We start from the raw sequence: 27,402 nt of genomic DNA on the forward strand, positions 1-27,402 counted from the left end.
GCTCAGTTGCTGGCTGGGGCTAAACCACAACACTGATAAACAAGGAACTTGTACAGTAAGATGAGAGACTAACGTGCCATAGCATGTAGATTTAAATATCTGCATAGTTTGCACAGCATGAACGTGAATCATGCATTGGCCTCCAGGAAAGACAAAAAATCACACGTTTTACCTAGTGACACATCTGCGAGTGGGTATTTCTGGAACTGTTAGAGAGCGATTATGTCTATGTCATATTCTGCCTTAAGAAAGAGCCAATACATTTGGAATGACCTTGGACACTGAGGTTTTCTCCTTGAGATCTGCATATTGCCTGAAGCACTCAAACTGTGGCAGGATTAGGGCTTCAGGAAAAAAACACCAGGAAATTAATAACTTTGCATTCAGATAAGGATCTGGGCAGTGCCTTCCATAAGCCTGTGGTCACATACCGAAGACAGAAAGAAAATACAAAATGAATAGCTGCATAAAAAGGTTATTATCTCTCCTGTGGGTCTTGTGACTGTATTGCATGCATACCTAGCTGGATGGAGGCTGAGCAGACAATCTCAATCCTGACATTTCCTAACTGGCATGCTCAACTTTTTTACTTCAAACATTGTCTTCTAGCATAATTTGTGTATGTGTTTGTGCAGCAGTATTTAAAGTAGAGTAATACTTCAACTAATACAGCTATCGTGACCTTTGCTTTGCACATGAATTTTCATTCAGTCTCTGAAGCAACATTAGAGAGGAAGCATTCTTTAAAGGTTTCAGTAACTAATTCATATTTAGAATTTCAAGGGATCTGGTTCTGTTGCTCTGTGACAGCCAGGAGACCTGCAGTCGCAGGCAAATGCTAGAGTACGCTGCCTATCTGTTCTGTCAAAGACTTGTAAGAGACAAAGGAAATGTTAATTTTAAGTTTATAAAGATACAGAAAGAAAAAGGCAGTGTGGAATCCTACAGGCTTTCTGACTTTCCTTCAGCTCTCAAGGTTTTGCAACATTTATAAGGTTTATGAGGATCTTGAGTCTGTCCTTGGGAGTATCTGGAGCTCCTGTTCCTTGGTCTTGTAAAACTCTATAGCTCTTAAAGGTCTCCACAGCTCTGGATACGCTTGAATGATACTGCTTTATGAAACTTAAAGGGCAGCCTGTAAGTTCTTTTTTCTCCTGTATTTCTTGTCTTGCACAATTACTGAAAGTCTACATTGGATCACAGATTACCTCACCTGATGTTTAAACTATGGAAGCTTTCTCTCCCTAGTGCTCTTCTTGTCAGGCAGAATTACTGAAGGGTGAGGCAAATTTCTTTAAATGTAGTCTCATAAAATTGTTACTGAGTTTTGGTTTGGTTTTTTTTTTTTTTTTTTTTTTTTTTTTTTAAATGGGTGAACTTAAAGAAGTAAAAGGCTTGGACAGTGTTTGTTAAACTGCTGTCAGATCTACTAGCAAATGATTGCATGAATAATTCCCATTCTATAAAGTTGTATCAGTGGTAAATGTAGAGTTCAGAAAATCGAGGGTGTTGCTCTAGCTAAAGCTGACCAGTGACTCTGGTAGCTTGGAAATAAAAACCAAGCTGACCACCGCTGCTTCACAGAGAACAATTACAGGGTGCCACATTCCAGCAAATCTATTCTGGCTCAAATAACTGCCAGAATTGTTAAAGAAGCCAGAGAAACATATGGAATTCGAATGAACAATATGTTCCTTCATTCCTCAAGACCACAGGCCTCTATGGCTTGAGCTAAGAAACACCCAGTGAAGAGATGAGAAAGATTTTGTGTCTCTCAGGTGCAAATAGCTAGCAAAAGCTTACTTTTGTGCCAAAGTCCTGGCAACAGCTAATAGATTGGTTTAGCTACAGCATCCTTGGTTCAAAGATTACCCCAGCAAGAACATCCAAGATTTAACAAGTAGATTGCTCAAAAGCTCAGCAGAAGCAATTTGTGAACTAGAGCTACATAAAAATGTTATGGGCTAGAATTTAAACTCAAGGTAGCCATTACCTTTGAACTCTTCTGAATGCTCTCTTTCAGAGTAAATATGGAAGATTACCCAAGCAGATGCAACCCCAATTACAGAGACAACAGAGAGCCCAAGAGCATCATGGCAGATTTTGGAAAACCTCAAGAGAAACTGCATCTGCTCTGCTTCCAAATAAATGATAAACTTTTATTTCTCATTTTAGACAGGGGTAGCATGAATCTCTGTTTGCAGCTTGTTATTAGCGTTGCATTGTAATTCTAATTCTCACTCTAACTGAGGATGCCTGACCTATAGCTTTCAAGCTGTGAGCAACGCGTTAGGACACTTCACCCAGACCATAACCTCTGCTAAACAGTGAGAACTTCAGTCTTCCCAACCTAAGTTTATAGCTTGGAATTAATATGGGCTGTTTTGTTGCCACAGGAAAAGATTCAGGCTGCAAAATTATTTTGGCGGTGGCAGCAAGTCACTGCTGACCACCACCCTGCTGCTACTCCTTCCCCTCCACAACGTGAGGGACGCAGGTGTAGTCATATGGCACAGAGAGCTGCAATATTCAGACCTCTCCTGCCACTAGATGAAAATAGGTGTTCCACATGACCATTAAGGTTGGACACTTCAGGTGTAAGGATTACAAAGAAAAGTTACAAAGTCCACAAGGTTTATGTTACTTCCACACAGTTGTGTGTAGGGTAAGTCACCATAACCATCTCCTCTGCAAACACTGAAGCACAGCATCATTAAAGCCTCACAAAATTTAAAAATGCAGGTAGTCTCCTCTAGAATCAACAAGGAGTATAAGCAACCACATTGCTTCATGATTGGAGGAGGTGTTTTGGAAAACAAAGACATTTGGAAGACTGCTCCCTCTGCAAATTCAAATGTAACTTTTATCAGGTTATAAAATATTTTCTCAGAAATTATGTTTTCCTATTTTCTTCAGGGATTATCTTGGTATTTCCAAACTCCTACTATTTCAAAGTCTCTTTGAGACTATACAGCAGTACACTCCACACATCAACCTAGAAATATTTTCAGCACAAAAAAAAAAGACCCAACAAGCTAACAACGTCTCTTCCAAGACACTGAATTGACAAGTTTATTTCCTAGCACCCAGCTGAGCAGGATACTTCAGAACATATTTAAGCAAGCCCAAGTGTAACCCCAGGGAGTTCAACAGGACTAGCCACATCTCCTACATTATATACACACTTAATTACCCTGCACAGAACCCCTTGATGCTTTTTTTACTCCATTTTGTCTAGGTTCCAGAGCCAATAATATGTACAAGCTTCCCAGGTGACCTCTTGAAGACTTCAGGAGAAGGAACTAAACTTCGAGAAATATATCACCTTTGAAACAGCTTATGCTTACAGGAGTACAAAAAGTCAGTTACACACTACAGGACTGTAGCTGAAAAATAGTTCAGGATTATTTTCTTCATCTGGTGTAACCTTTTCAAATTAAGTTCCAATTTCATGCTATCAGAATATATTTTATGGCTCTTTCCAGTTCTGGCCACATGGAACACTACTTTATAGGATAAAACCATCTGCTAACAGAAGAGAAGATATTAAGGCAAGTAATGGTACAATTATAGCTCTGGAAGTAAGACACTCTACTGAAAGTTTACAGCAGGAGGACCCGATAGAATGCACCAGACTTTTATATAACTTTTGGATTGTTGCCCCCTCTCAGCAGGCTAAACTACTAAATTAGTGTCAAGCATCAGTTATTGAGAAGCCACCTTACCCATTGCTCCTCCTCTTGTTTTAGACTATTTTCACATTCACATCAAGCCTGAGGTGGCATTATAAATAGCTTGTCTTGTGGGTAACATAAAAGTCGGGGAACAGAGTCACATTTCTGTAATTCTTAAATTTCTGTTCATGGCTCATATCCTCTCTTTCATGTTACTCCCAACTTTGACTTCAGTGCTCATGAGCAGAAGTAAGAGAGAAGATTCAAATCAGCACTGTTTTCCTGGGCCAGGAATCAATGGATTAGGATGAGTGATTTTCAGCCTTTGCACCATGCTCATAACATAACTGCAAAAAGAAAAGAAAGCTTCCCAACAAAAGTTTTCCCACCACGGCTGGAAAACTATGCAGGGCATGCAAATTGGAAAAAATCAAAACCTACTGGGGGCTAGATAAAATCTAACAAAATCATAATGTATTAGAAAGAGAGCCTACTGGATCCCTCCTTATTTCTTCTCACAGACACTGCATGACCACCATCCCATACATTTCCCAGTGTTTGATTCCCTTTTCCTTCCTTCTCTCTGACTACACAAGTCGCAGGTTCTTCTACCTCCTTACGTTTCCCCAAGATAACACATTCATTGACAAGAACGCAGGAACAATAAATCCAGATTTGTTACGAGAACAAAAGGGAGATAGCAGAGTTTATTCAGAGAGAGAATGACATGAAGAGACAGACTGGCAGGTACTGCCTGTACAGTTATAAGCCTGCAATTTCCAACTAAGATCTGTATCCTCCTGCACTGAGCTTTGTCCAGGTAACACTGCAGGTAAAGGTCCTGCCCTGAACAACCTGCAATTTAGAGCACAACAGAGCTTCTCATCACATGGTCTTGTCCTCACACAAATCTGCAAAGATTTCTGAAAGATCCTCAGTGAAATTGCAGCTGATTCCCTCCCTGGGGTATACATGAGAATGGGTATGGGAGTTTTCTCCTAAATGAAAGCCTCGCTGGGAACTTCATCTGTCTACAGCCAGGGGTTCTTTTTTCAGTGAGATCTCGCTCTTAGAGAAAGCGGAGCATAAAGAATCTGGTTTTAACTGTGATGATAGATAGGGTTTAGTCATCCATCATCTTCCAGAGAAAAAGAAAAAATAAATGAAAACATCTAAATTCTAGTCCTCTTCAGGTTACAAGATCACCTGCATTTCCATTTTCTACATGGGAGGTTCCTGCCCAGATGCCAAGCTGTCTCCAGCTTTCTGGATGTGAACCTTGCATGAATGTCCAGCAGGCCTGCCAGATGCCATGCAAACCTGTCACTCCATTCTTGATAGTTAAGTAAACAAAGATTAATAATAATAATAATAATAATAATAATAATAATAATAATAATAATAATATCTGTGTCTCAGAGAAGAATAAAGAGGGCTGTTCCAGAATAAACAAATATCTGACATTATTCTTCTAAGTATTAATCTTTTCCAAGGCTTTGAAGTTTGACAGTGCTATTTCACGAATTCCTGTGAGGCTACTTTACTGCTAGGCTAGAAATCTGACTGTGGAACTAAGGAGGAAAAGACGAGAAAGATCCCCAAACAGAGAAGAAATATTTTAGTCTGACTGGTGAGTATTTCTCTTTCTTGCTGCCATGAATTTTATGTATCTTACAAAAATGGAGGGGAGATGACAACTTCCAAAACTAATGGAAATAACTCAATCAGAAAAATCATCTGCTCTCCTTGACTTTCCAAAAAACCTCCCATATCGTCAGTGAGTTTGAAGTCTGTACAAAGTGTAAGCTCATTTTTCAAGCCATGATTTGCCACCTCTGCATTTCTTAACAAATTTTCTCTTCCCTGTTCTTTTCTATGTGGCAGTTTTTTTACTTTTTAATAATGTCTTGGCCACCTAACTGCACTGGCAAAAGGCAAAAGAATTCTTGTAAGAGCAAGTAAACCCCTCTTTCATGTGACATAGAAATGCTTACACTTCATTAACCTTTATTATAAACTAGTCACTGGAAAAGTTACTTTGCTAGAATCCACACTATGGTTTCATTCTACAAACCATGAAATGTCAGAATGCTAAATTACAGTAAAATACTGCTCACCTCCCTATGAACCCAAGATTAATGATACGGTGCGGAAGGGAATAGCAGTGCTACTAGGAGCGTAACAGGTCACGATCACTTCTAAAAGAGCTCATCAAGAACAGGCAGCAAAACATCACAGACGGTTCCCAGAATTAAAGTCCCACTTCTCAACCTACCCATCACTGAGACATCGTATTCAACCAGCAGAGTTGCCTCCTGTCCACATTGTTTGAGAATACTCATGGCTTCAGCATGTGTCGTTCCCAGCAGTCGGATCCCGTCAACACTCAGCAGCCTGTCCCCAGGTTTGATTGTGCCCTCTCTGAAGGGAGATTAAAGGAATGATCTTTGTTAATATAAGATAAATTGATTTGGAGATAATACCATTTTTATGCAAAGTGATTCTCTCACACGCTCTCTAACATCCATCCCTCTTGCCGTAACACTTAACATTTACTTTGACGGTGAGAATGTTCAGAGGGCGCAGCGGAAAGGAAATTGCTTTAATTGGAAAGTCAGCAACTGGAAAACAGCTTAACACATAGCTAAATAATCAAGTCATGTTAAATTGCAACTAAGTATAGCTTCTGCTTCAACATATGCTTTCTTTCTGCCTTGTCCGCACAACTCCTCTTTCATACATACATAAACACCTCCTCTCTTGATATTTTCTTACAAATAAATATGAGGTGCAAACACATGGGTGCAGAAACAGATTGCAAAATATGATGTCCGTTTACTGATTTTCTTCAAAAATATCCCTTACTTGGATAATTCCATTTTTCTTTTCTTCCTACCTAAAAATAATTTGGCTATAAATGTACACTGTCTCCCGGGCGTATTTCATAACATTTGCAGAATTATAATAGAAAATTAAGTACTAACACTGTCAGCTCTAGAACTGGGGAGAAAAACAAGGAAGCAAGGGGGATGAGGGTGGGAAGAAAGGGAGGGACAAAAGACAAACACTTTCTTGAAACGTTTGCTTCTCAATTAATGTTTCCAAGGTCAAAAATATCAACATAGGCTACACAAAATCAGCCTGATTTAAAGAAATTGCCCTTTAAATTTCTTTAATGGTTTAAGGACACAAATGCCATTTTTGAAAATATAATTCATATATATAAATAAAGTGAATATTCTTTCTTTATATAGATACAAGATGGTATTACATACGAATATGTTCATTGGGCCAAAACATAAATCTGTACTCAGAAGTTGTCCAGGTGAAGTTATGTGTGAACTCACATGCAGATGTGTGCAAACATCTTAACATGCAACATACTAAATTAAAGTTCACGCACACCATGATGTGCTGAGCCCCTGTGGTTGCCTATTACTGTTATTATTATTACAACTAAATGCATAAACCATGAATTTCAAAGGAACAGGTTTGAATATATCTACTTCACTCCAAATCCTAACTTATGTCCCAAATAATTCACCTTTCTCCATTTCTCTTTCACATGCACTCCAGAGAAAGATGAATTGTACCTGTCAGCAGGCCCTCCAGGTCTAACACATGTTATTACAACAGGACGAGATTTATTTCTGTCATCATGTGCTCCACCTAGAACGGGAAAAGTGAGAGAAAGCACACCTTGATTTTACGCTTTTCATAAAAGCTCATTTCCAAGAGGCAAGTCTAAGTCTTGCAGCATGCACACTTACAGATGGGCTAAAAAGATCAAAAAATAGCCAAGCCATTAATAATGATCCTCCACTGAATTTAATCTTAAATAAAATCAACCTACTGTATGGTATAGATGATTCTTCATAAAATATTTCTACAGTGATTCTTAATAAATGTATATTCTTTTCTTAGAACTTCTACTCTGCAAATCTGATCTGAGTGTGAAAACTTACTGTTCTGCAATGTTTGCTGCAGAGAGAAAAAAAACCCCGTACTTCATGTATACTCAGAATACTGAGTGGCCACTAAGGAATTTAGATATTAAATAAAAAAAACAGTTTTCCCTGAAGAAACTAATAATTCATCATTGGGGTATATTATTTACTAGCTGCATATTTTCTTCTGTTCTCTAAGTCAGTGATAATACTTTTGTTGTACAATTCTGACTATCAGCACGATTAATCAGATTTCATACCTAATTTATACAAATGCTATATGTGAATCTTGTTCAAGAACTACAATCTTCCTGCTGATTTCAGTGGTAGCAGAATCTGGTCTTATGTGAAACGAAGTTTGTAATTTTCTTGACGTAGTTGATTAATTACTGTTATTCCATAAACAAAAATTAGAGCAGTTCATAAAAGCAGTACATTAATGTATGGAAAAAGAAATACATAAATCACAGACATTTTTACAAACTGTAAGCCATAAATCTTGAGATGATTTCTTAGTGCCATAAAAACTTGTCGATTTTTTTGCTGATTTAGAAAATACAGACAGTTCACATTTAATGATAACTTACCTCTTATTACAAATCCAAAAGTGTTCCCCTCTTTATGTAAAGTAACTTCCACAGTTCTAAAGATGAGACCTGATCCTTGCACAGCTAAAAGAAAAAAAATAAAAGAAAAAAATTCTGAAACTTAATTATTTTTCTAATTATACACACAGATTTGCATCTTTTCCAATTTAAACTAACTGTTGTGTTTCTGGTCATACAACTGGAAAGACTCCACTACAGAACAGTCAGATTAAAGACCTATAATTAAATACAACTCATCCTCTTTTTGAGAGAATTTTGGGCCAGATATTTTGCAGATTGCCAATGGTTTGGAAAAAGAGCCATAGATGCATATAACAGATGAGGAATTTGAGCCTTACTGTTTTGGCATAATTGTGGCATAATATTGCTTTTCTTATAGTTACAGAAGAGAGCTAGAAAAGATAGAAACACACAGTGAGACACAAAAATGACAAATGGAATTCTTAAAGCTACCTATGGAGTTGGTCGTTCAGCCATGAAAACATTTATTTGTATTGCTTAAAGTCAAGACAGTCGAGATTTTTAGGGTGTATCTCTAATCTCAGATTGCTAGATTAAGATGAAAAAAGTATTTTGTATCACAAGGATTTGTTATTTTTTTCCTTTTTCAAAATGTACATGCTCTCTCAGCATTGGTAAGTGAGTAAAAAAATCTTTGACTTCTGGTCGAGTCACTATTTTCTCTGTAAGCACTAGAGGAGTGGTGCACAGCTGGGTTAGGAGGTGAGAAGCCTAATGCACAAACCAACACATTTGGATGTGATAATTCACTTTACAGAATGTGAAACCACTGCTGTTAAGAGACTAACGGCCAGTTTACTATTAGCTTTTACAGGAAAAACTTTGGCAGACTGTAAGAACTCCCTTTTCCAAAGGGAAAAGGACACTGGGCAAAATCACACGCACGCACACTTCCCAGCCTCCAGTAAGATAATGCAAACAGCACAACACACATAAAGATAAAAAAAAAAACACCTCTGTAAAATAAATGTTCTGTGAGCAGCAGAAGTAATGTAAACTTACGTCCTTTAATGCTCCTGCCTGCAATAACCAGTTTCCCCGCTCCCCATTAGGTACCCTGAGGGGGCAATGGCCACCACAGGGTACCCAGCCGGGGAGGTGTGCGCTGCCACCCGTGAGTGACCCCAAGGAGAAGCGGTGCCTCCCCAGCGCTGCCTGCCTCTCCTTCTGAGGACTCCCCTGGTCTGGGACTCCTTCTTCTGCCCAAGTGTCTATTTCCATGAAACATGCTGTAATCTACTTTTTTTTTGGAGTCTTTCAATCGCCTGTTAAAAAAGTTACTGCAGGGAACCAGAAGAACAACCCAGTGAAATCACATAAACCTCATTTCCTTAGGAAAATAGGTGAAAGATGGCCCTCCAAAGCATTGCTTTGTATTGCAGTAATTCCTGCTACAGCTTGAAGATCAGGACTGTGTTACTGAAGTCCATGTGGTTCGTTCCTTTCCAGCAAGAAATGTTTTACCGAAAAGGACCGAATTACAGGGAGGAGAAGACATCTCTTGCCTTCATTCCTATCAACTGAAAGTGGCCCAGCATGTAGCTCGAACTGAATCTATGCTTCCTAATCTGCTTGGTGTCGCTTGTAACCTCCACTGGGGACAAGCGAAGCCTGTAGCGCAGCAGCGAGGAACGGCACGCTGGCAACAACCATTGGGCAACATCCTTCCACTTGGGCAACAACCATTCAGGTGGCTATCCTTCCACCCCAGCCACAGCCTGGGAGGGGAAAGAAGTCCTTAACCTTTAGCAACAACAGAAGGCAGATGTGAGGCAGGTATGGCTCACGTTCCAGTTTGAAATGTTGGGGTGGCTCGTGCTGATAATAGCAGCTGGATGCTCTGCTGTGAACACTACCAGACAGGGAAGGAAACACTAAGGAGAGTGGGATTACTAGTGCTCAGCCAGATTTAATCCATCGTTATTAAAGTACTGACATTTCCCCACTCTGAAACTATGACAGTCCTCTCTCTGAGGGGGCAACCATGAGACCAACAGTAGAATTTCGTTATGTCTGCGGCAGGGAAGGAGGTGCCAGGACTTCACCACGTGACCTACTGGAAAACTTCGGCATATAATGAAGGCACTGTGTCTAGCCTGTTCACTAGAAGTTAATGAGAACAACTAGAGTGCTAATTATCTCCCTCTTTATTAGCTATAGTTGTACGAAGGGGTCAGAAATTCCAAGGAGTTAAAGAAAAAGTTACGACTGCTACTGTAATTTAGCATGTCAAAATCCCGTTTCAGTGGACAAGAGTGGCACATATGCCAAAAGCGGGTGAAACGGAAGGAAGCCCACTTGAGTAAGTGCAAAACTGCACTCATAAAACAACTACATCTCCAGCAAAATAATTCTGAACTCGGCTGACTTCATTAACTCAAATACTGTGCTTCAGAACATGAAGTTCCCTTACCACAAACGAACATTAATCAACAGAGGACATTCAAAACATATTAAGGTGGTTGTCAGGAGGTCATAAAAGCAAACAAATATGTAATTAGACTAACGCTCCAGCTGCTAGAAAGCAACGGGAGTTCATCCTCTTCTGAGCACCAAAGAGAATGATGGATTTTTTGGTTTCTATTGCGAGGAAAGCCTTTATTTAAGGAGACAAGGGCTTCCTAGCTGGCTCTGCAGATTTTTCTGGCCAAACACCAGCAAACGACATCTTCTCCCCTCCAGTAAGCAGCATGAAGGAGCACACACTCTTTCAAAGGTGAGACTGGTGCAGCCCCCTTGATGCCAGACAGCCACCTGCCACTCACTCCTTCACTTTAGGTCCCAGGTTTCCAGCTCACCATTTCTCTAGCTTTCACTGCATACCTGATAGCCTCATTTCCCACTGATTTTCTCTTCCAGACACACAGTCACAGACATAAACACAAAAAGAAAGAGCAAAGGAGAGGCAAGGAAAACGTTCAGTAGCACTCTGTGACTTTGGTGTCAGCATAAACTTGTATTTTGAAGACAATCCTGCTCAGCGAGAAGCCCTTGTTTCAGTCACACAATTCCTGTAGGTTTATATATCCCCATAGCCTACCCCACTGGGACTTCTGCTCTAGAAATGAGATGTTGCATAAAAGTGATGTCAGAAAAGACTGGAAAAGTCCCGAAGTATGTTGTTTATCTGGGAGAGCGGCAGGATGCTGCAAGTGGAGAGAAGGAAGGAAAAGGCAGAGGCAGAACTCGCAGATATTCATTGGTCTCATCTCAGAAGATCTCACCAGAAGGATTCTCTTGCCCTGGAATCTATTTAATCTAATTCCCAGTATTCAAAACTGTAAACAAACAAACAAACAAATAGTGGAGGTTGAGAACTCTGCTCTGCCATTGGCTGGATTTGTGCTCCTAAAACACCTGAGCATCTCTGAGAGCATCCCCCTGTACTGCCAGTTCTTTCATACTGCTTTCACGCTCTGCGATAAGCCAGAGGAATAAAAAATAAGAAAGCAACCACTACCAAAAATGAAGATCACCAACCATGTCTGTCTCACTGCTGACAACACGTCTGCTATTCTGCATATTATTTTCAGTTTGCTCTGCTATTACTTACAGACTGGAGGCAGCTCATACTCCACTTCTAAAACAACCCTCTCGCCAACGTTCTTGAGCAGGCTGATGATCTCATCATGGCGAAATTTGGTCAGGTTGATTCCATTCACAGATTTGATGTAGTCGCCTACATCCAGCTGGTCACTCCTAGGAAAAAGTACATATTCCTTTTTTTAAAGACAGATCTGCTGGCCCAAACTAAATAAATCCTTTAAATTACTGTATAGTGATGGTAAGAAATATTTTTTCCATTCATCTAGACTAAAACAAGTTGATCTTTCAAACAGAAAGTGGCATTTTAAGATCTTAATCTAGTCTAGCTTGTTAAATATTAAAAGAAGAACATTGTTGCATTATTAATTTCTGATGTACAAAACCAGCTGTGCAATAAAGGAGTTGGATGATTTGACTGGTTTGGGCACAGGATCTGGGAAAACGTCTTCTTCACGTCCGCATCTTTCCCTCTCTCTTTGGGAAGCGTACAAAACTATTTTTTTTGGACAATAGTTGCCTTCACAGCTAACATCACAGCTACAGAAGATAGGCCACAGCCCAAAAGCATATGCTCTGCTCAGTTACTTGGAATGATTTAGCTTAACCTTTATCTTTTGACCTGTTTCACTCATGAATAACAGCTTTTTGGTTTCCACTGTAGTAGTAAGCAAGGTAGCTATGACTTTAGACTTCTTTTTAATCTTAAAACCAGTTGATGAACAGGTTTTTAAATTAAATTATGGTAGTACTATGGTTAGATTTTTCATTTTACTTTTTCCCCTGAGAATTTCATGCTTCTTCCCTCAAATTTTTGTTCAAGGACACAAAAGAGGAGAAATAAAATTTATATAATTTAGAAGAAACTTAATTAGTCTTATGATGACTTTCAAATATCTCATTGGTATTTCTAGTTTTTGTCAAAGTAGCCTTGAGGGAAGAGGGGGACCAGCTGTTGCCATTTCTCTGAGCTTCTCTGGTCTGATGGGCTGCCATTATAGATGCATCTAGTCACATATTTGTTAGTGACCTTTCTGATACGGTATGTATTTATGAAGCAATCACATCTTATAATGCATTTTGTGGCTTGAGATGTGGTTACCTAGCAGCGATTCCTCCTTGACGAAGGTTAGATACTCTTGGTTTCCCATCCTTGTCGATTCCACCCGATACTGTAAGCCCTAGGGTGGTGCCTTCTTTTTTCATTAATTCAACTATTGTTGAGCCCTTGAATTCCTCTGTTGAAAGAAAATTACTGGCATTATTAAAATTTAAGTGATAACACAGATGTTGCCTTTCTAAAATATCATCTACTTTCCAAGAAAATCACTGTATATGTTAACAAGAAATAACATGTACATCTGGAGATTCTTTATGTTACAATTCACAAGTTCTGTCCACGAGGCTCTGCATACAGATAAATCTGAGACATATGTTCTGTAAAAGGTTATTAAAAACTACACCAATGTGCTAGCATACTATAAAGAGCCAATAAATACAAAGTCTGGCAACACTTACAACTAAAGGTAGTTGTTTCACATTTTTAAAAAGCTGCCTTTTCTCATTTTCTGCTTTCTCCCTCTGAACCCTATGTTTTATAAAGTACTTCAACTGATTAACTAAATAGAAGGCTAAAAGATACAATGATAAAACGGTACTAGAAAATTTTAGATCCAGACTCACTTTGAGGCCACTAGTAGATGCCAGTGTTAATCAAAACAATTGAACATAACAAGAATCCAGATGGAGATTAAATATCAGATCTTAACAGTTTTATTCCTTATTCTTACACAAATAGATCTCCACTGTAACTCTCTGAAATATCTGCAGAACAGGTAAAAAGTAAGTGAAGGGCTCTCATAGTCATAGGTACATATAAAATTTTCCTCACATGCTGTCTGGGACACCCTCTCCTGCAGTTTGCCCATTTAGCATGCTCAGAAAATGCCAAGCTAATCTCACAGACCTCATCAAATGCAGGTCACCTGCAACGGAAAGCCTCAAGGTCTCGAAAAGAGGTGTCCTTATTGCACATGGCTGGACAAGGCAATCTACATATGCACAGTTCCAGCAGGGCTGCAACTGTTTGGAAAACCACAAGGCAATCATACCTCATGTCCAGTGTTGCCAGTCAGAGAAGACCTATTAAAACCACCAACTGCCCAGGTATTCTGGAAAAATGCGTGAAGTCCTAAAGATCCACCTAGAAAATGATGAAATCCTGGAAGGATCATCCATCTCTCTGGTCCTTTTCAGCATCAATATGCAGCTTTTGGGTGAATTGGTCAGATACAAATATCATATATGCCCTGTAAACAAACAGTATGTCTGCACTGCACTAGCAATCTTGCTGTGGCAGCATGAGATTTAAAGATGAAAAGCCACCCAAACCCCAAGCAAGTTCCTTGTATACATTCATATGTTCACCAGTAAGGTCTAGAATAAGCACTATACAAAGAGCAACAAGGCTCTATCAATACCTTTCCATATGACTGAGAAGATGACCTAATACATCTTGACCTCAAGAGAAGAACAGCTGCCCTGAACAAGAATTGCCAAACCTGAGCAAAACTGAGATAATGGTGGCGGGTAGAGGAGAGCATTCAGAAGAGCCTCCAGCCCTGGTGGAGTATCCTGTAAACCTTGGTAGCACTTCTAAGAGGGTTAACTGCTGAATCTTTTGCAGACATAGCATCATCCTATGCAATGTTCCTGCTCCTTTCTAGGTGGCTGACAGGCTCTTCTTTCCATTCTAGGTGATGATGACCTTGCTTTAGTTATGCACATTTTTACCATTATACAGCATGACTTAAGTGCTTGGGCAAGAATTCTCCTATGCTTATAAAGCTTCTACTAAGACAAAATTCTGCAGTGTATTCAGTCACCAGCATGGGTTGTTGAAATGAGTATTTTTAAAGTGTGAGGCGTATTTGTAAAAAGATTACAAGAGACTGTGGGACTAAAAACGTGCCTCTATCCAGTCAGAAGCACACAGTAGCAGAGCTACTCGGCGCATTCTCCAACTTGGCTGACACCAAACCATCATTTGCTGTCATTTGGAAGCTATTGAGCTTCCACAATGTTTGCTCACATCTGGCCTTTTAGACAGTTCAGAAAGAACAGATGTGATTACCTGCATCTGAACATGTAGACATGTTGCACTGCTGTAGGAGACACTATGGACCAAAATGCTGCTTTCAGTTTTATAAAAACCTGCAAGTATTCATAATGATTACAAGAGTTAGTCATGGTACTTACTGCAAACAAAAATACTGTACATTTGCACCCATGATGCAACCTCAGGTGCTTGGCCTGTGTGTCACACTTGTTTATTCAGTGTTTACTCGATCGTGAGATCTGGAATCAAAAGGAAAATTCTCCCCCACCTCCCAAACTGAATCCTTCCTTTGTACTTCTCAGTAGTGCAATCTGGTTCTCAGGACCAGCTAAGATTTTTTTTTTTTTAAACTCATACTTTGCTAGAACGTGCATACAGGACATCAAGAATGCACTGCACATGCCTAATCTCTTGCCATAGCATAATACTGCCACGTGTTTTGATCTTTTGTATAGGTTCTGAGTTTGCAGTCCAATGCTGGGGAATACTCTGCTGCCTGAAGTGCCACGTAGAACAGATGATCCATGCAGTGTTTTAAGCTAGCTAATGATTATACAGTTCCCTGCAACTACTGGCATGGAAATTAATGACCAGGCTTGCTCTGCCTCACCATCTACTCTGACAAGTTTCTGTATACCTCTGCCAACAGAACATGGACCTCTAAACACTCTTGGTAGGCAGGAGGGAAAGATGCACCAACACTGTAAGGGAGTGGTAGTGTGAAATGCTCATTGCTAACTGACAGATAAGGTAATCTAAGAGTATGCAACAGTCTCATTAGATTTGCACCTCTGGAAGATTTTGTAGCTTTTGTTGTACATAATCATAGCAGGAAGAAATTAAACTACCTAAGCTGGTTTGGCTTATAAGACTGTTATCCCTGGAAGTGCTCTGAACCAGGCCCATTTGGTACCCCAGTCTCTGCATTTTTCATCTTTGCTTTCTTAAATGATTATTGTTCTTATAATGCTATATATTACATGTTTACTCATCTGCATTGCTTTGACATTATTATTACAGACTAATCCCACTGGAGTATTATCAAAATGCCCAATATCAGAACAACCCTGGGACTTCATTTCCAATCCAACAAGCAACCGCATCTGTACATGCTATTCCCCAACTAATGCGAGGTCAGTCTCTATTCTCTAGTTAACACAACGCTACGTTACTCTGTGAGTTAAAAATCAAACTACTTCATGTATCACCTCACTCATAATTCATTATTTATGCCAGCCAGCAAACTCCTAATTAGTTAGAAGTCTCTGGGGCCTGTTCCTTCCTACACGGACTTCCACGTTGCTAATAACATCAGCATAGCCAGCACCAGAAGGGAAGGCAAAGAAGTTGTTTCCAGATTTCTTATAATTTATGAGTAAAACAGGAATCGAATTTACAAGTCCTTTGCTAAGTGGTAAACTGAATATAGAACATGAGCTTAAGAAACGTCTTCTTATTCCATAACAGTTTATGAAGTATCAAATATCAGAACACCACTCTTGCAGTACAGCTCTGTGATATGAACCAAATGAATTATTCTAAAATGAAACCGCGCAGAGAAAAGATGGTTCCCAGTCTATAAAAAGCCCAAATCAATACCATTTTACGTTTCAGTTGGAGAAATGCACTTGAGAACTTCTTGCCCTCCCACCATTAACAACTCCAGCAGCAGTCAGCAAAACGCAGCTCACACTGGGTCCTGCCTTCCCTTAGCCTGGGAGGGTTTCGGGTCCCTGGGTGGTGGGATCAGCACCCGGGACTGCCCCGGGACTGCCATTGCTTCCTGCTGCTGCAGGGGCGATCCTGGGCACACATCTGCCCATGCTGCACCAGTCGCCCTACAGCTTTGCTGGCATCCACCTACCCCCGGTACAAGGCTCAGGAATCCTGCTGGATACTGGAGATGGGCTCGGCAAGGGGAGCGCACACATGCATACTGGTACACAAATGCATACTTGTACACACATGCAGACATAAGATGGAAAAGAGGCATTTAGACAATACCCTTAATAACATGATTTAACTCCGTGAGCCCTGGATTGGTCAGGCAGTTGGACTAGTTGATCGTTGTAGGTCCCTTCCAACTGAAACAGTCTCGTCTGTTCTATTCTAAAAGAAAGGTTCTGCTCCAAAGAGCTTCGTTTAGATCTCCAGACCTGTAAGGCGGAGCATATGGAGCAGCTGAACTCTAAAGAAAACATTACACTGCTGTTGTTTTCTTAATTCCTGGTCTCAATGCTTCTCTTAGGTTCGCTGCTGCAATACCGTAACTGCGTGTGCCTGACTTTGCAGCAGGGTCAGTCGGTGTAACAAGACTATGATCTGCCCTGCAACCTAGAAAACTACAGGGATACTCAACACAGGACAAGAAAACTTCAAAGAGAAGCAGGTGCTCAAATAAAAGACTGGGTAAGTCTTACTGTAAGAAGATGAATACATGGAACAACTTGCAGCTAAGTAAAATCCAAGAAACACCATGTCAAATTAATTTTTTCTTCAGGGAAAACAGTATAATGATCAAGTTCCTAGAATTTTATACATGATCAGACTTTTTGTAACTTCCTGCCTTTTGATGTATGTAAATAACATGTTTTAATGAATAAAACCCATGGAAAATAAATTGACTCATGAGATTTTTGAACCTGGAATATATTAACTTCTTCAAAAAGAAAAGTAAATACTAGACTACAGAAGAGATTTTTTTCACAGAACAACATTTGAAAGCTGAGAGAATTCTTAATCAAAAGTTTTATCATCTATTTTCTCTATTCCTACAATTTTATATCTTAATTTACTTATTAAAGTAAAACTGGAAAACATTTGCCTTCATTCCAGATATTGAGTGTCTTTTCCATTCCTTCTGTGAAAACTTCATTTTAAAATCCAGAAAACTCGTAAAATCTACACAATCAGGTCAAGTGCCTGTGTCCTCCACCTAGTGAATGAGTTTGTTCAGTGCAGCTGGGACAGGGCATAAATGGAACTTAACCTAAAAGTAAAAAAATACTTACTGTTATTGATTGTTTCCTACCAAAAGACATACATAATCAATAAGTAAGTAATTGGTAAGTCTGTTGAAAATACAGTCAATGCTGTCCTTGTATGGATTTTCCCTGTATGTCAGCAGAAATTCTGCAGAGGAAACATTTTGCTTTACATTCCAGTAGGCATCTCACGGCTTAATAAGAAATCACATAAAGATAAAGTCAATTCTTAAGAAACAGACAGCAGTTTGTTATACTGGGGACATCACATCTACTCAATGTTTCAAGTCCTGCAGGTAGGTGTATTTCTCTGAGTGTGACAAGAGGGATGTCAAGAGATGATGAACGCTCCATTCCTTGGTGCCCTTTTCCTGACTGGCTGTCACCAACTCCTAAAACACCCGAATTTCTATTAAAAACAAGCAAACAAAACCACATTGGTGAAGAGAATCTGAAAACATGAAGCTGACCTTAACCTACTCTGTGCCATCTCCCCCAGCCTGTGGAGGGACAATCCCCAAACCAGTCCCAGTTCAGAACCCAGCAACCCACAGCAGAAGACAAACTGGTATGAGGTGCATCAGGGCACATCTCCAAGGCAGAACACAATGCAGTTACCAACGGGACTGTAAATTTAAACCACCACCAATGCAGGTTGTCTCAGGTCGGCGGCCAGGCTAACATGACTGATAACTTGGATAAATGTTGTACAGGTGAAATGTTGTACCATTTTCAGTGAAAGCAAGGGAGACGGCTAAGGCTCAGGCACTTGCAAAAAAATGCCTAAAATAGACTCAGTTTATCGTGACAGCTGTTTTGGTGGTGTACAGGGCGTTAGACAATCTTTTTTTTCTTTTTTTTTCAGCTATAAGAGCATCTACAAGATGACTTTGCCACTGCAGAAATATTATCCAAAAAAACAAATACCTTCCACCAGCGCTTATAAACTGGAAAAAGTCTGACTGTTGCCTGGCCTAGGCACGATATAGAAAAGCAAATAATGATATTTTGTTATGAACCACAGGCTGTGATATGGACGTGATCACATAAATCACTGAAAACACCAGGCCTGCAGAACACAGCAGCACAGCTCACATCTGGCTTGGTTGGTTGCCCGCCTAAAAAGAGCTTAGTTCTTGCGCTATTTGGTTTGGGGTATGTTTGTCATATTCTAAGGCACAGAAAGGATACCTTGGCAGCCAACTCTCTCTGACTCAAAACTGAGGCATACAACAGGGGTGGTCTTCAATTTAGCGTCAAACATTTAGCATTACATTTGAAACTCTGTTTATACACTAAAAGATTAGAAATTAATATAAATATCCCAAACCTGAAATCAAATAACCACCACTTGAAAGCCAGTAACAGACAAAAAATGCCTCTTTATTCTCCATGACAAGAACATCACCAATTTCTTAGCAGAAGACTATTGGAAGAAACACCCGAGATATGACACAGTTATTGATGCACACCACAGTTAACTTCAGTAATTACATTTCAGGAGTGAAATGCTTAGCAGGACTGTACAAGTAAGACCCTTTCTACAAAGACAACTGTTCTTTGTGAGTGGGATAGAGAAAAACCCACCATCAGCTGTTGGAGAACTAAACCATTATTGCCTTTGTAAGGTGTAACATTTCCATCCCACAGCCCACAGTGCAGTTATGACAAACTGTCCCAGTGCTTCTCGGGCAGCAGCACAGCCATGCTAGCACATGTTCAAAGGCCAATATCCTGCTTGTGTCTGAATCCACCCCTCTTCAACAGGAGTGGTAAAAAACATTTGTCAGAAAATGCAAAAATGGCATGGCATGGCATGGCATGGTGTAAAACCAGTTTTCACCGAGAAGCAGCTTCATACAGCAGTGATAAGAATGATCTCTGTACAGCCAGCTTACAATGGATGGTGTCATCTGAGCATGCAAAAAAGGCTGCTTTGAACTTAGAGAGGGAAAAGTGGTCCATGGAAGCAGTTGTGTAAGAAGCAGAGAGGTTTTTCTGGGCTAACTGCAGCAGTGATGCAGACTAGGGTGGGAGCTGGATGGCCACATGGCTAGAAGCTTCTCCAAGCAAGACAAGTGCTGGTGAGGGAACAACAGGCTTTTTGGTCCTCTGAATAGTCCTGCTCACAGAAATTCCATAATGAAATATAAGTTTCAAATACACTTTTTAGTTTGCTTTTGCTTACATGATTGGGTTGCACAATAATGCCAGAAAACAACTGAAGAATCTATGTTGATACACAAAATAACCCTAACATTCCTGTATTAGACGTCTAAAATTATTTATCGTGCTACTTCGACAGATACTGCACATACAAAGAGATTAACTTCAGTTATCTCAATACAGAGGATGGCTTCTGAATATTCTAATAGCTGGGGCTACTAGGACTTCTTGTGAGTGACCACTTCTGAATTCCTCTCTCTGTAGTTTGTTTTTCACCCTACATCAAGGACTGAAAGTATCAGGCCACACACAGTCAGAACAACAAGCCCTTCCCTCTCTATGTTTTCTTGAGACGGCTGGTAACAAGGCTTATGGAGGAATAAAATTAATGCAAAAAGTAAGAAGATAAGTGAAAACAATTGTTTTTTCATTCCACCTAGTTTTGAACTGTGTGGGAGAGCCCAACGGTGGGGAAGGGCAAAATCACAGCCACTCAGAAAATGTTTAAAACTGCCATGCCATTTGAAAGGTTTCTTATTTTTAAGGTATCTGTCATTTTTTGCTCATATGCTTCCTGTTTTCTGAATTTGTGTAGAAGCCCATAGAGGTGGAATGTAATGCAATGCAGAACATCTGCTTAGAAGGAAATTAAAAACATACAAGATTACAGTTTTATAATCCCCTATTATAGGTAAAGAATCAAATTACAAGGTTGAATTCTTATAAGTATATTGAAGAACAATCAACATATTTTAATTAAAATGGGTTTAGAAAGTAAGATATGTTTCAAGTTTGAGTGTAAAAAATAACAGAACTACTATTCATAATCCCTGATCAAATCTTGGCAGAGAAATTCAATTAGAGGAAAAATTATTAATAAAATTATAAAACATTAAAACATCTGGCTTCAGTAAATACGAATACTTTAATAAGAAGATGCAGATTTAGTGGAATCATAACAACAAAACTTTTTTTTTTTTGCATTATTACCTACAAAAAAGGTATTTTATCCCTGACGTACCACCGTGCAAAATGGTTGGAATAAAGACGCAGTGTGAACTACAAACTCGCTCAGTGATGTAGGCTAGTTAAAGCACATTTATACCCTGAGCTAGCTGTGAAGTTCTAGTATTTTCATTGATGGCTTGCTTTGGGCGAGTATCTACAATCTTTCTTTGGGAGAGTATCTACACTACCCGTTGATCACTATCTGCATGCTTGAAGAGTTGCCATGATCAACTTCCCTATCTTGTGATAAGGACCCATTCCACCTTGAGGCACTTGCTAGGTTTCAGTAAGTTCAAGCATTTTTCTGCTTCCACATTATCTGTGGTGGCAGTTAAATTCCTGAACATGTGTGGGGCCCAAAGCAGCTCACTAAACGTCAAGGTGGAGCTTTCTGAAGCAAAGGCATTGCAGGGTAGGGCAAAACAAGCATAATGACGAACAACTCGATGGTCTCAACCTTCACAACCACTTCAATAGACAATACAGGGCTTTCCTGAGCTCAAACCTCTTTACTTCCACACAATGTCAGTTTTTTGCTTGGATGGGGAATGGGTAGAAGATACTTTTGAGCCAGAGCTTACATCCATAGTTATCTCAAATTTGTGTCTCCCACATAAAACAAGTGGCTCCTTTTGAAATTTTTGCTTCATGCTATAAGCAACCAAGTCTTAAACTCAAGAATGGCCTGTGCACCAGCAGTGCTTCCCTGAACACCCCTGCATATCTCTGTTAGGCACTATCGATGAGGCAAGGACAGAGCTCCATGACAACATTAGTCTTCTCTAGATTCCTGTCTGAATTGGACAAATGCTTCAGTAACCCTCCTCCCTTCCTAGTGGAAGTCCTGCTGTGCAGAACAGCACAGAGCTTTGACACTGACGTGGTATTTTGATTTATAAAACTTCTTCCTGTAATACTGACGGATTCACTTCCAACTTCCTCTCCATTTCCTTTACCGAGAAATTAGCACCAGGAGAACTCTTGCTAATTAGCACTTATTTATACTGAGATGACACTATTCACAAAAGCGTGGCCTGGCTGTTCCAGTTTCTCTGCTTTCTACAGTTACGAAAATGGATCAGGCAAGACTGATTACAGGATTGATTGCATTTGTGCATTTTGGAACCACTGAGAACTATTCTCTCCTTGATCTCCTGAGTGACACAAGCAGAGAAACATGATATAGTGGTATCTGCAGCTACAGGTTAGCTTTTAGAAAGATATCCAACATGGCTTTGAAAGCATCATGTGATGGAAAATCTGCTACATGCCCAGGTAATTTCTATCTGAATTGGAGTAGACAAGCCTTCAATCCCAAGATCTCATTATACTACCACCATTACATTCAGGGTCTCCCTGCAGATACAGAACTGTAACCTCTGATCAAATCACCTCTTAATCTTCTTTCAATTTTAGATTAAGAACTGCCTGAATTGCTTAGGTTTTTGCCGTTTAAGACTTGTTTTGCAGCTCCTTCCAATGCTTCAACATCCTGTGGCTACCAGGTAAGTTTTAGCAATAGTGCCATTAGCTCCCATTTCTCCATTTGAGCTGTCATTTATTTTTACTAAACATACTTGGAGTTGCCTGTCATGGTCTACAGTTGCTACATAATTTAACATTTTAGTTAATACAAAACATCAGTTTTCCTTTTTATGACATGGAGCCAAGATCACTAGTATCATGACAAAATTGAAGCAGTAAGGATCAGAAAAGAATATAGTAACGGCGTCACTCCTTTTAGGATACACTATTGTGCAGGCATTCAGATAATGGATGGTGAATTTTCAAACATATATTATAATGACTGAAATTTGGAGGAATGGGCCAGGAGAACTTTTACTAGTACTTGGATTAAGGAGCAGATATTTTAAGTTTTTAGGGGTCATATACTTCTTTGTTTGTAGAACATACAAAGTTGAATGATATGCGCATCCTGTCTTCCTACTTGGAAGTACTGAGGGAGATTCGGCATGACAAAAGGGTTTATCAACGTCTCTGTGTGGAAGATTAGACAATCCTTGGAAAACTGAGAAATTAATGAAAAAAATTAATGAGAATGAATGAGAAAAATGGAAAATGAGAGTGAATACTTCCTAAAGATTTTACTTTTTGTCCTTTGTGCTCAGTGATGACTGATACCTTTATGGTTTGCTTAATCTCTTACCTTTGCAGAAAACCACAACCCAGAAATGGTCATTTCTGGAAGATGGTAGTTCAGAAATAGGCTGAAAGAATGCATAGCTATGAATGTTTTAAAAAGAGATCCGATAATGACTCATTCTTTCTCTGTACTTCAGTCTGATATAAAACTAAAGTTACAAGGATGGCTTAGGGCGAAATTTAATATGCAACACCACCTGACAAATAGGATGCACTGAATTTTTTTATTTGGTGTTTATAGTAGAAAAAAAAACCTGTGACAAAAGGACCATTAACCTACTCAACATTCACGATGAAGAAAAAATATAGTTAAAGCCAAAGGAAAAGCAGGGTTAAAGAACTCTAAAAAAAGCTACTGGCTTATATTAAAATTTGCCAAATTACAGGAATAGTGACGACTTTAGCTGTCAATAAGCATTTAAAATCCACAAGGATTTACTACTTCTGCAAAAGAAGTTTGCCAACAGGAAAAAATAAAGGAAAAAAAGAAAAGGAATAATTCAGGCATTTCTCGGCTGCTAACCTGCGCTCTGTAACTCTCTAATCAATCTCTGTACTTATTCCCTAAGGTTTAATGTATGCATAATGAACTAATGGCAAAGAGGAATGAAGACAGATGCATTCATTTGCATGAACTAACTTATTAGATAGTCAAGCTCGCTGAACAAATCACTGCAGCAAAACACTAAAATGCACAGCTGCAAAAATGTGCCTATGTGATTTCTTTTGTCATCTAAATTGCCAGCATATGCCACAGAATTATCACAGGAACTGAAATGGCCTCATATTAGCACCAAGTAATATTGCACGCATTAGCCTGTAACACAATAGGAACATTTTACATCTTCAGGTCACTTCAAGAAGCTGCATGCAGTTCTCAGCGAAAATCTGAATGTGACATCAATGTAAGAGGCTTATATTATCCTGGAGCAGTCTCGTTATTACATGCCGCAGGAAAAAAAGACTTTCCTCTGTCAAACTCCAAAATGTGATGCATGTTTCACAGGGAATTTTTTTGGCTTTTCTTGCAACATTTCCTCTTATCCTCCAGAAACTTCAGGTGAAAAGGAACAAAGATGATTATCCCTACCTGCCTCTCCAAAAATATTAAGACATGCTAGCTATATATTCTGGTTCACGTCTACTTCAAACACACATCTTGTTCATTGTGTCTATTGCAATGGCTTTCTCTCCTTTCGGTGTCCAGGAGGTTAAGACAAAGACAGACAGGTAAGTGTCTCTATGAATTGAAGAAATTGCTAAAATTTTCAAAGAGACTGAAACAGATAGATTCAGCTAAACAGTCCTACCTGGAGGCTTCAATGACATCTTTCATTTCAAGCAAAATGCAACGTACAACAAGGATCTCAGCAAGGATGCTAATAGGGGAAACTGCTAACATGACTCAAAGCACGCCTGTTGAAAATACTTACTTATTTTAAAGTAAGATTGTCTGTGAAAAAGAGCTGTCACTTAATTAAGGCTGTTCTTAAACAGAAGGAAACTGCCTGCTTGTGAGCACTTCTTCAGGTTGCTGACTCCTTGCAACCCATGAGATGTGAGTGCCTCTGTTTCTCCTCTCCTCTGCTGTTAAAGGATATACTGCCAGGTTTTTTTAAGGAAATACTTAAATTCTAAATAATTTTAAGTTTACAAAATCACCTAAGGAACCTACCAGGCCTCTCTCAAGACAGAGGTCTCAGCACAGAGATATTCTATTAGCATTTACAGTACAATTTGCTAACCAGAACTATGGGAAAAACTATGGGAAAATTGTATTTTTACATTTGACACGGTTCCAGTTTGGTATAAAACTTCTGAAAGTTACACAAACAAGAGCATTCTGAAACTTTTTTCTTCTCCAGATATACCAACATGTGGTGTTTTTGAAATGAAATAAACTTCTGCTCCCTGTGACTTCTATCTTTTTGCTTCACTGCTGCTTACACCGGGCTGCTCCCAGCTGTATGCCGTGCCGTGTGCCCAGAAGCCTGGAAAGGCTGGGGACCCCATGCCAGAGTAGTTCACGTGCAGTTCAGTTCTCCTTCGTCACTGGCTTTATGAACTACCCCAGGTTTAATAAATCGACACTTTTCAGCTAAGGTCTGCATCGCTGGGAAATTTCCATCTAGATCAGGCACTGAGCATCTGCAACTGCCATTCCTTTCACCTGAAAAGACCAGTGCGCAAATCTTCTTTTTCTTTGTATTACTATACTGTTAAATTGCTTTGAAAAATTGTGATAGGCTTACTCATGTGACCGAAGCAATCACAACGGCATAAATCATACATTGCTTGCCTGTCCCAAGTACGATATCAAATGCATCAACCTGAACTAGTTGGATTCCTTAACTCCCATTTTCAGCCACTTTAATGCAAAAAAGCACTATGATTTAGACTTTAGAAATATAAAAAACTACCCTCCCCCCTTTGTTTTTCTATGTCGGATTAACACTTTGACAGTAACAAACCATTTCATTTTCTTCCTTTTAACCCATTAGTTCCTGGCGAATAAACTGACCCAAGATCTAATAACAGACTCAAATTTTGAAGCTATAACTTCCGAAATCTTTAAGGATGTCACTCCAGTCCTTAACTTGTATCAGATACTCAGACTAACAGCTTAATTTTTTTTCCTGACTTACAGCCTATCCTGTAGTTTGGGCATACATATAAAGGATACCATGTGCCAAACATGCAGACATGGTTAGTATTTCTGCTGTTTTTATAACATCACTTACCTTAGCAGTGTTAATGGGAGTGTATCGCACCAGTTTGAATGTACCTTATGGAGCTAAGATTTACACCAACAGAGAACGTCTGGCATGATAGGGTCAGTTTTTACTCATAAGTACGCAACAAACAGTTCATTAAAATGGCCAGAAAGATTAGCATCGTCTATAGGCACAATTTGGGATTTCCTAAGGAGAGCAGGAGAGGTTGCTGACGGTGTCTAATGCTGCACAGAGCTATTTATCTAAACTGGAGAAATCGGAAGAATCACTAACGGTAAATGCTTCTGGACAGGATCTATCTTAATTCCCAGAATTTAGCTTATTCTGAAGGTCACCTCCTCCAAGATTTTTTTGACTGAAAATAGATGGGAAAGGTGATTTCTGCCTGAACAAACCTATCCAATAAACACATTTGCCCTAGTTTTTTCTTGGCATTTGTAAAACATGTTCAACTATTGTATGGATTTTTCTTCTAAGCTCGCACTGCATAAATGTCTTGCAGGTCCCATTCCAAAAACCCTTTTCTGCTAAGGGCAGATTTACATTAACAAAATGTCCCCAACATGACTACAAAAGCATGGATATAACGACAAACCCTCCCAGCAGGGATGAAGTCATAATGGGAGAAAAAAGAAGCCAAAAAAATTGAGACCAATTTGTCAAGCAAAAGAAGAGAGACAGCACTTCTGTGCTGACGTCACTTTGCCTACCCTAAAGATTTGCTTATTTAGAAATACTGCAAAATTCATACTTCCAAGCAATCCGGCTTCACCAGCAATATTTTCCAGGAAATATCTAGTTTATACATCCTACAGAATGCCTGTAATAAGAATCTCTGCTCTGGATTTTCTTTCCCTTCTTGGTTTAGCAAAGTCTGGAGCAGGTGATCTTCAGGCCATAATGGGTCTGCACATTCATCATGGTTTTCCCCAGTAAAGACCCAAGACTTATGATGGAGATAGAGATACCAGCCTAATGCTAACTGCTACCACCTGATAAGAATATTTGGCACAGTTTTGAGTTTATAATGTTTAATTTTAAATCATACATGCATTAGAAAAATACAAGGTGACACCCTTATAACTTCTGACCCCCACGTATTGACTACTGGTCAATGATATTTTTATAGGGTAGCGGATATATTAAAATGTGCGTTGGCTCAGCATATAAAATGTTATAGACTCTACTCCAATTTTGGTACATAGAGAAAATTGGGACTATAAAATATATCCATAACTTGTCAGAAATACTCTGAGACTCCCAACACCCTTAACTCAGAACATGAAAAGCACATCTTACCATACATGACAGTCACGTCCAGCTATCATCCTAGTTGGCTAGTACTTAAGCTAGACTGACTTAAATAGCTTGTCTATTATTTTCTGTGGTGTGGGATTAAGTAAGTCGAGCTCTATGATTTTTATTATGTTTCCAT

General features: G+C 39.4%; 1 protein-coding gene across 1 annotated transcript in view; it reads right to left on the reverse strand.

The window, feature by feature from the left end:
• GRIP1 (glutamate receptor interacting protein 1) overlaps positions 1 to 27,402 on the reverse strand; it is a 340,881-nt gene that overhangs the window by 74,728 nt on the left and 238,751 nt on the right. Inside the window, exons 3-7 of the mRNA XM_072863151.1 lie at positions 12,896 to 13,031; positions 11,804 to 11,949; positions 8,209 to 8,292; positions 7,268 to 7,343; positions 5,950 to 6,095 (exon numbers count right to left, since the gene is read on the reverse strand). Coding sequence (XP_072719252.1) covers positions 5,950 to 6,095; positions 7,268 to 7,343; positions 8,209 to 8,292; positions 11,804 to 11,949; positions 12,896 to 13,031 — 588 coding nt within the window. The remainder of the gene's footprint in view (positions 1 to 5,949; positions 6,096 to 7,267; positions 7,344 to 8,208; positions 8,293 to 11,803; positions 11,950 to 12,895; positions 13,032 to 27,402) is intronic.

Source organism: Ciconia boyciana, chromosome 1, assembly GCF_034638445.1.
Source record: "Ciconia boyciana chromosome 1, ASM3463844v1, whole genome shotgun sequence".
Lineage (NCBI taxonomy): Eukaryota > Metazoa > Chordata > Aves > Ciconiiformes > Ciconiidae > Ciconia > Ciconia boyciana.